The following is a 9,689-nucleotide window of genomic DNA, read 5'->3' as shown; positions in this document are numbered from 1 at the left end:
TAGGATCCCCTGTGCAGCGCGTTCTGTGTATGGAGCAGCAGCAGGAGCTGAGGCTCTGCTCCCGGTCCTTCCCTAGACCCCCTGCAGCTGCTGCCACCCTGGGTGCTGACCCTCCTGCCAGGGGTCTCGGCTTGGGCCCTGCAGAAGCATGTGGCCCAGTTCAATCACCAGCGGGTCTCTGTGTCCAGCTGCACCAGCTCCTTCGGCTGGGGCCCTCCAAGGATGGCGGGGGCTGTGGGCAGCTCCAGGCCGGCTTCTGCCATGTACCTGGTTTCTAACCCAGCCGGAGCCATCCTACTTCCTAAGCTCTGTCCAGCGCCCAGTGGCCGGCCCAGCCTGGGATGAGGAACGTAACGGGGATGTGAGGTCAGTGTGGGGAGAGTGAGGAGCCTCGCAGGGCGGCTCCCACATCCTGCCTGTCCTGGCAGCCTCCCAGCCAGAACTCCTGCAGGGTGAGTCTGAGCTTGTGTATGGACCTCCGCCTGTTCCCGCCTCTTTGCCATTCAACCCCCGGAATCTGTGAAAAACAAAATAAAACTAAAACCCAACTCTCACCAAGTGCAGTGTCTAACGCCTGTAATCCCAGCACTTTGGGAGACCGAGGCAGGTGGATCACTTGAAGTCAGGAGTTTGAGACCAGCCTGGCCAACATGGTGAAACCCTGTCTTTACCAAAAATATAAAAAATTAGCCAGGCGTGGTAGTGTGTCCGGAATTGGTGGGTTCTTGGTCTCACTGACTTCAAGAATGAAGCCGCGGACCCTCGCGGTGAGTGTTACAGCTCTTAAGGTGGCGCATCTGGAGTTTGTTCCTTCTGATGTTCGGATGTGTTCGGAGTTTCTTCCTTCTGGTGGGTTCGTGGTCTCACTGGCACAGGAGTGAAGCTGCAGACCTTCGCGGTGTTACAGCTCTTAAGGCAGCACGTCTGGAGTTGTTCATTCCTCCTGGTGGGCTCGTGGTCTCGCTGGCTTCAGGAGAGAAGCTGCAGATCTTCGAGGTGAGTGTTACAGCTCATAAAAGCAGTGTGGACCCAAAGAGTGAGCAGTAGCAAGATTTATTGCAAAGAGTGAAAGAACAAAGCTTCCACAGTGTGGAAGGGGACTGGAGCGGGTTGCCACTGCTGGCTCGGGCAGCCTGCTTTTATTCTCTTATCTGGCCCCACCCACATCCTGCTGATTGGTAGAGCCGAGTGGCCTGTTTTGACAGGGTGCTGATTGGTGCGTTTACAATCCCTGAGCTAGATACAAAGGTTCTCCACGTCCCCATCAGATTAGTTAGATACAGAGTATTGACACAAAGGTTCTCCAAGGCCCCACCAGAGCAGCTAGATACAGAGTGTCGATTGGTGCATTCACAAACCCTGAGCTAGACACAGGGTGCTGATTGGTGTGTTTACAAACCTTGAGCTAGATACAGAGTGCCGATTGGTGTATTTACAATCCCTGATCTAGACATAAAGGTTCTCCAAGGCCCCACCAGAGTAGCTAGATACAGAGTGTCGATTGGTGCAGTCACAAACCCTGAGCTAGACACAGGGTGCTGATTGGTGTGTTTACAAACCTTGAGCTAGATACAGAGTGCCGATTGGTGTATTTACAATCCCTGATCTAGACATAAAGGTTCTCCAAGGCCCCACCAGAGCAGCTAGATACAAAGTGTCGATTGGTGCACTCACAAACCTTGAGCTAAACACAGGATGCTGATTGGTGTGTTTACAATCCCTGAGCTAGACATAAAGGTTCTCCACGTCCCCCCAAGACTCAGGAGCCCAGCTGGCTTCACCCAGTGGATCCCGCACCGGGGCTGCAGGTGGAGCTGCCTGCCAGTCCTGCGCCATGCGCCCGCACTCCTCAGCCCTTGGGCAGTCGATGGGACTGGGCGCCGTGGAGCAAGGGGCGGTGCTCATCGGGGAGGCTCCAGCCACACAGGAGCCCATGGGAGGGGGTCGGGGGAGGCTCAGGCCTGGTGGGCTGCAGGTCCTGAGCCCTGCCCTGTGGGGAGGCAGCTAAGGCCCGTCGAGAAATCAAGCGCAGCGCCGGTGGGCTGGCACTGCTGGGGGACCCAGTACACCCTCCACAGCCACTGGCCTGGGTGCTGAGCCCCTCATTGCCCGGGGCCGGCAGGGCCGGCCAGCCTCTCCGAGTGCGGGGCCCGCCAAGCCCACGCCCACCCGGAACTACAGCTGGCCCCTAAGCGCTGGGCGCAGCCCCGGTTCCCACTCATGCCTCTCCCTCCACACCTCCCTGCAAGCTGAGGGAGTGGGCTCTGGCCTTGGCCAGCCCAGAAAGGGGCTCCCACAGTGCAGCGGTGGGCTGAAGGGCTCCTCAAGTGCTGACAAAGTGGGAGCCCAGGCACAGGAGGTGCCGAGAGGGAGCAAGGGCTGTGAGGACTGCCAGCACGCTGTCACCTCTCAGTGGGGCACACCTGTAATCCCAGCTAATTGGGAGGCTGAGGCAGGAGAATCGCTTGAACCCGGGAGGCAGAGGTTGCGGTGAGCTGAGACCAGGCCACTGCACTCCAGCCTGGGCGACAGAGCGAGACGCCTCTCTCAGTGGCTTCTGTCTGCAAATGTCACATGACATGCTCCTTTGGTTAAGATTTCAGAGACCATCCGTAAAATTCAAGAGCCATGGGGTCAGGGAGGGACACTGTTGTCATTAGCTGAGTTCACCGAAGTCCCAGGGGTTTTTGTTAAATTAGCCTGAGCAGTGAGCAGTACAGTGAAGACATGGGGTTGGGGCACTTCACACGGACGGCAGGGGCAAGACCTGGACCCGGGGCGCTCACTACTGGCTGGTTGGTGGCCGGGGACCCAGGGCTGGCGCCAGAAGGGCCTGCAGGACGGGCAGAGGACAGCTGAGGTCTAACCCCAGCTACTGGCTGGCCTGCCCAGGGGCCTCTCACGAGACTCACTTCTCATGTCCGTATGTCTTGAAGAACAGGCAGGAAAACACCTGAAGGAACAGCCTCACCAGCCACTCAGAACTGATAACCAGCCACTCAGAACTGCATGGATGGTGCGGATGTCAGTTTCCCCGCACTGATGCAGGGAAGCCCCTTGCTTCCCCCGCCCTTGGAGGCCCAGGGCACCCGGAGCCCCTCGGGCACCCGCATCCCCTCGGGCACCAGCCTGGCATGGCCTGCGTGAGGCCCCGACTCACTGTGCGCAGAGGGGAGCCGGCACCACCTCGTCCCCTGGAGCCAGGAAACTGCCCCAGGCGTCCAGGAAGGTGAGTCTTGGCTCAGGGACTGGGGCCCAGCGCTTGAAGCTTTAGCTTGGCCTGAGCTCTGTCTGGCCAAAGACTGTTGGGACTCCAGGTTAGAAGTAGAAGATTCTAGAGACGAGTTAACTCAATGTCTTGTAATTTAAAAAGCAATGGGGCTGGGCGCGGTGGCTCATGCCTGTAATCCCAGAACTTTGGGAGGCCGAGGCGGGCAAATCGAGACCATCATGGCTAACACGGTGAAACCCTGTCTCTACTAAAAATACAAAAAATTAGCCTGGTGTGGTGGTGGGCGCCTGTAGTCTCAGCTACTCGGGAATCTGAGGCAGGAGAATGGCATGAACCCGGGGGGCGGAGCCTGCAGTGAGCCGAGATCACGCCACTGCACTCCAGCCTGGGCGACAGCGAGACTCTGTCTCAAAAAAAAAAAAAAAAAAAAAAAGCACTAGTAGGAGCTGCCACCAGAGGCTCATATCCAGTTTTCACAGGACCCAAGAACTTTGCAGCAATGGCTGTGATTTCACCCGTGGCTGGAGGATGTCCCCAGTCTGGACGCTGCCTCAGTGCCTGCAGCTGGGCTGGTGAGCCTGTTTCCCGAAGTCTGTGCTGCTCCCCAGGGATCTAGGAATGGCGGGCACCATTCCCCACCTGCAGAGGACCCGGCAGCCAGGCAGAGCGCGTGTCAGCCCCAACACCGCGGACACCAAGGATTTGTTTCTCACAATCTGAAGGCTGGAAGTTCCGGGCCAAGGTGCCTGCAGACCTGGCTGCTGGAGCCACCTCACGCCTTCCCTCTGCACAGGCAGGGAGCACATGGTGTCTCTTCTTCTCCTGGAGGCCATGGCCCATGGGATCAGGACCCCACACTCACGGCTCAGTTACCCTAACTACCTCTGAAAAGGCTGCATCTCCAAATACCGCACATCGAAGCTGAGACTTCAGTGAATGGATTTGGGGGACACGGTTCTGCCGGTGGCAGCGCCTGTGACAGCTGAGGAAGGGACAGTTCTGGGGTCTGAGAGGAGGGCGGGGTGGTTCTGCAGAAAGTGGGGAGGAAGAGGCAGTGCATTTAAGTCGGGCCTCAAGGAGCAGGTGGAATTGGCCGTGGACAAGGCAAAGTCATCCAACAAACATGGAGCAGCGTCGTGTGCAGAGACGCAGGGACCCTGGTAGCCCGAGGCCTAAGAGCCGGCTGGGGGCGGGCATGTGGTGCCCACCCAAACGGCTGCACAGAGGATCTGAGCTGACCCTGAGGGCAGTGGGCAGTGATGTCAGGTTTACATTCAAGGTGGTCGCCTGGGAGAAGAGAAAGGCCTGGACCCCGTGCTGGCCACACCCTTACCCGAGACGAGGACCCCCGCCCCCCCCACCACAGGAGAGAAAGGCACAGACCCCATGCTGGCCACACCCTTACCCGAGACGAGGACCCCCGCGCCACCCCGCCCCCACACCACAGGCGCCCATGGGAGTCAGCAGAGGCTGGAAGTCGTGGTTGCCTTTGGGGGGGAGGGAGGGCGGTGCGGAGGGGCCACGCTTTCCTCTGCATACTTCACCCTGCATACTTTGGGGTCCTTGCTGCTGTGCACAGTTCTTGCCTATGAAAAGGGTAAAATAAGTTAGCTGGGTGCAGTGGCTCACACCTGTAATCCCAGCACCTTGGGAGGCTGAGGCAGGCCTACGGCTTGAGCCCAGAAGGCTGAGGCTGAAGTAAGCCATGATCATGCCACTGCACTCCAGCCTGGGTCGAAGAGCAAGACCTCATCTCAGAAACAATTTTTTTTTCCCAGAAAAGTAAAACAAATCAATTTCATCTCATTTCATTTTTAAAAGGAAGAGTCTGCACTTGAGAAATGGCATCGGGTGGCAAGGCTGAAACTTCCCCTTGGAGGGGCTCCAGCTGCTCTTCAGTTGGGAAAGCTCCTCGAAGGCGGCCTTGTGTCGGCCATAACCCCCTGCTCAGAGCCCTCGCCGTCCCCTGTCTGTGTGTGGCTGGAGGCCTCGTCCGCCCAGGTGCTCTCCCCAGCCCTCCCTCGGTCCTGTCCTGACCTTAGAGATAAGGTGCCCCTGGACCCTGGAGCTTCTCCCCTGGCCGGCCAGCCCCGCCCGGCTCCATCCTGCAGGATGCCACGCATTTAAATCTGGGGACTGGCCTTCAGGGTCCTCCTTACCTCTAGGCCACTTTGTAGCTTAACATTTGTGGGTGGCTGTAAAGTAAATACCCCCCACAAGGACTTCCCTAGACACTCAAAGCTGCTCTCCTGGTTCGGATCCTACTCTGCAGTGTGTTCTCCGTGGTGAGCCCCCCTCACCCCATCAGCCTACTCCGCCTCCCGTTTATCTATCAGGCCCCCCTCTCGCTTGCACACTGGTGAGGAGCACCTCTGGGCCGGAGACCCCACGTGCTCAGGCAGCTGCCACAGGCATCTTGCTTTGAACAATAAAATTGGGCAGAAATGACTGTGTCACCTGTGGGGGCACGTCCGAGTCGGCACTGACCCTCCAGGCTCCTCCCAGGGCTGTGCGGGGACATGAAGGCGGGCAGCGTCCTGGGGGCCTATGGACCCCTCCAGCCAGCCCGCCAGCGGGGGAGGAGCTTTCGCCTGCCGAGGCCCTGCCTGGGGTGTCCGTCCCACAGCCCGCCCTGGCCTGTGCTGACGCCCGGCGCTTTCCGTGCGGCCGTGAGATGCTGACGGGGCAGGAGAGGCAGCGGGAGGGAGCGACAGCGGGAGACACGGCGGGTGCTGGGGGCACGGGCTTGGGGGCGGCCAGCTGTGAGCGGACTGAGGACGCTGCTCTGCGGAGCCTTCCCGGACAGTCCTCGGAGGCCCTGGCCGGCCAGCTTCGAGGGCACAAAGGCCGCCCCCAGCGCAGGCTGTTCGGGGCGCTCAGGGCTTCTCGGGCCCGGCCCTGCAGGGCGTCGGGTGTGTTTCCTGGAGAAACGCCGCCGAGCAGGCTCCCAGGCGCCACAGCAGCCTCGGCCCGCACGCATCAGGCACGAGCCCCTCTCGTGCTCACCGGGCTCCTCAGCGGAATAAACAGCACAGAGGGGAGCCGAGGGCCCGCCGGGAGGCGCTGGGAAGCGGCTGCCGGGGAGCGCGAGCGCGGTGGGGTCGCTCTCGTCAGCGCTCGGGGGAAACACCCAGTGGGTAAGTGGCGCCGCCGTGAGCCGGGGATGACTCAGGCCCGAGGCACAAAGGACCAGAGAAGCCCGATGCGGTGACGCCGCGGACACCGATGCCGCTCCCGCTCCGGGCGCTGCGGGGGCGGGAGGAAGACGCATCCCCCAGTCCCCTAGAGCCAGGAGGCCGGGAGGTCCCACGCGCAGAGGGGCCTGCGGGGAGCCGGCAGGGGGTTTGCGTCGGGCCTGGCTTCGCACTGGTGTGTGCAGAGGCCGGGCTTGGCTGCGAGTTCAGACCCCGGGGCGGGAGGTGGGGGGCGGGTGGCGTCTGCTGCTGGGGATGGGAGGGGCTCCCGGAATGCCGGGCGTGGGGGCGGTGACAGCTCTGTCTGCATCTGGCCCTGGGAGGCAGTTTGTCGCCTGCAGGAGGCGTTGCAAATCCTGCCCCGGCTGCCGCCTTGGCCCTGTCACCAGGTGCTGGCCGGCCTGGGTGGTGGACAGAGGGACGGGGCCTCTTGGTCATCCCCATCACCAGGTGCTGGCCGGCCTGGGAGGTGGACGGAGGGACGGGGCCTCTTGGTCATCCCCATCACCAGGTGCTGGCCGGCCTGGGAGGTGGACGGAGGGACGGGGCCTCGCGGTCATCCCCATCACCAGGTGCTGGCCGGCCTGGGAGGTGGACGGAGGGACGGGGCCTCGCGGTCATCCCCATCACCAGGTGCTGGCCGGCCTGGGAGGTGGACGGAGGGACGGGGCCTCGCGGTCATCCCCATCACCAGGTGCTGGCCGGCCTGGGAGGTGGACGGAGGGACGGGGCCTCGCGGTCATCCCCATCACCAGGTGCTGGCCGGCCTGGGAGGTGGACGGAGGGACGGGGCCTCGCGGTCATCCCCATCACCAGGTGCTGGCCGGCCTGGGAGGTGGACGGAGGGACGGGGCCTCGCGGTCATCCCCATCACCAGGTGCTGGCCGGCCTGGGAGGTGGACGGAGGGACGGGGCCTCGCGGTCATCCCCATCACCAGGTGCTGGCCGGCCTGGGAGGTGGACGGAGGGACGGGGCCTCGCGGTCATCCCCATCACCAGGTGCTGGCCGGCCTGGGAGGTGGACGGAGGGACGGGGCCTCGCGGTCATCCCCATCACCAGGTGCTGGCCGGCCTGGGAGGTGGACGGAGGGACGGGGCCTCGCGGTCATCCCCATCACCAGGTGCTGGCCGGCCTGGGAGGTGGACGGAGGGATGGGGCCTCTCAATTACCCCCGTCACCAGGTGCTGGCCAGCCTGGGTGGTGGATGGAGGGACGGGGCCTCTCGGTCACCCCTGTCACCAGGTGCTGGCCGGCCTGGGAGGTGGATGGAGGGACGGGGCCTCTCAATTACCCCCGTCACCAGGTGCTGGCCTGCCTGGGAGGTGGACAGAGGGACGGGGCCTCTCGGTTACGCCCGTCACCAGGTGCTGGCCAGCCTGGGTGGTGGACAGAGGGACGGGGCCTCTTGGTCATCCCCATCACCAGGTGCTGGCCAGCCTGGGAGGTGGACAGAGGGACGGGGCCTCTCGGTCACGCCCGTCACCAGGTGCTGGCCAGCCTGGGTGGTGGACAGAGGGTCAGTGCCTCTTGATCACTCCTTGGCCAGTCTAGTCCTGGCCTTTGTTGCACACAAATGGGATGGTTTGAGGGATGGAGCATCTTAGAGCCTCACAGGTTCCTTCTAGCTTCAGCACACAGCAGCCTTCTGTGCAGAAAGCAGATTGATTCCTGTGTCGGAAATCGGTGAGGGCGCCGCCTGCTCCACTGGAGAATGAGGGCAGCTTGTGGATCAGAGTGGCAGTCGCCATGGAGACTGGGGCCAGGTCTGCCGGAGGAGCGCTGGCCACTGGGTGGGAAGAGTCCAGGGCCCACTGGTCACAGCTGCCTGTCCCAGGGTGGACTGTCCCAGGGTGGACGGTGGCGCTGGTGCCCGGCCCCTCCTGCTTCCCGGCACAGGCACTCCCCACCTGGAGGAACAGGCAGGTCCTCACCCCAGGGCCGTGCTCTGGTTCAAGAATCCCTTATCTTCTGGTGGAGAGGAGGAATCCTGTATTTTCTGGTGGTCTCCAAAGTGTGGTCTGATGGAAATAGGATGCCAACCGCATTCAAGAAAGGAGAAACAGGCTAAGCTCATCTTAGTTCATTCACCCAATACATCCAAAGTACGGCCACTGCACACCCTCAGCGCGAGAGATTGCAACGTGGTTTCCGTGCTGTTTTCCACACTGAGCTTTTGGCCTCTCAGATCACACCGGGTGCATCTCGGGAGCCCAGCTCTGCGGGGCCAGGTCCACACCTGGACTGCTCAGGTCTCCACTGGGCAGTGTCATCCAAGCTGCTTTCACCAGCTCCTGGGGGATTTCTGGTTGGCGGGAACATGGTCACTGTCAGCTGAGCTCCTCCCACTGCTGAGGACTCCAGAAAATGACCAGGAGTAGAGAGGGAGGCTACAGGGGGCCCCAGGGCCATCCGGTTCCCAGCAGCTCTGTTCCCACCACTACAGGCTGCCACACTCAGCTGCTGCCCCGGCCGGGGCGAATCAGCGCCTCTTCCTCCTGCGGCGCGTCGGTCTCTCTGCCCGGCCCTCCTGAATGTGGTGGGATACACATAACATGATGTTTGCCATTGCAACCATTTCTAAGTGCATAGTGAGTGGCATTAAGCACATTTTCGTTGTTGCACATCCCATCTCCAGAACTTTTCTTCTTGTAAAAGTGAAACTCTGGCCCCATGGGAAAACTCCTTATTACTGCTCCCCCAGTCCCTGGAACCCACTGTTCTACTTTCTGTCTGTGAATGTCATGACTGTAGGGCCCTCATATGAGTGCAGTTACACAGGATTTATCCTTTTGGGACCGGCTGATTCCACTCAGCATAACATCCTGAAGGTTCACGCGTGCTGTAACGTGTGTTAGAAAAAGGCTGGAAATTATCCCATTGCATGAACAGACCTCTTGTTGTCCATTCGTCCATCAGAGAATGCATGAGTTGCTTCCCCCCTTTCAGCTGCTGTGAATAAAGCTTTGCACATGGGTGTGCAAATAGCTGTTCCAGACCCTGCTTTCAGTTGGGGCGGTGGCTCATGCCTGCAATCCCAGTGCTTTGGGAAACCAATGTAGGAGGATCACCTGAGGCCAGGAGTCTGCCACTAACCTAGGCAACATGGCGAGACTCCATCTCTACAAAACATTTAAAAATTAGCTGCATGTGTGTGTTAGAGCGTTCTCACACTGCTAATAAAGACATACCTGAGACTGAGTAATTTATAAAAGAAAGAGGTTTAATTGACTCACAGTTCAGCATGGCTGGGGAGGCCTCAGGA

At 60.7% G+C, this 9,689-nt stretch overlaps 1 protein-coding gene across 3 annotated transcripts in view; it reads left to right on the top strand.

Annotated features, from left to right (window-relative positions):
* The first annotated feature begins 5,624 nt into the window (after positions 1-5,624).
* The window catches only part of LOC129048406 (uncharacterized), an 82,910-nt gene continuing 78,845 nt past the window's right edge, over positions 5,625-9,689 (top strand). For 2 of the 3 annotated variants that reach the window (XR_010141458.1, XM_063727464.1), the window contains exon 1: positions 5,625-6,369. Coding sequence is in view for 1 of the 3 variants with exons in the window: in XM_063727464.1 (XP_063583534.1) it covers positions 5,907-6,369 (463 nt within the window). In the remaining 2 variants the exon portion in view is untranslated. Of the gene's footprint in view, positions 6,370-8,870; positions 9,016-9,689 lie in introns of all 3 variants that reach the window. The other variant, XR_010141459.1, reaches the window with a different exon arrangement.

The sequence above is a fragment of the Pongo abelii genome, chromosome 8 (genome assembly GCF_028885655.2).
Source record: "Pongo abelii isolate AG06213 chromosome 8, NHGRI_mPonAbe1-v2.0_pri, whole genome shotgun sequence".
NCBI classification, from domain to species: domain Eukaryota; kingdom Metazoa; phylum Chordata; class Mammalia; order Primates; family Hominidae; genus Pongo; species Pongo abelii.
This window is presented reverse-complemented; position numbering and strand designations above follow the sequence as displayed.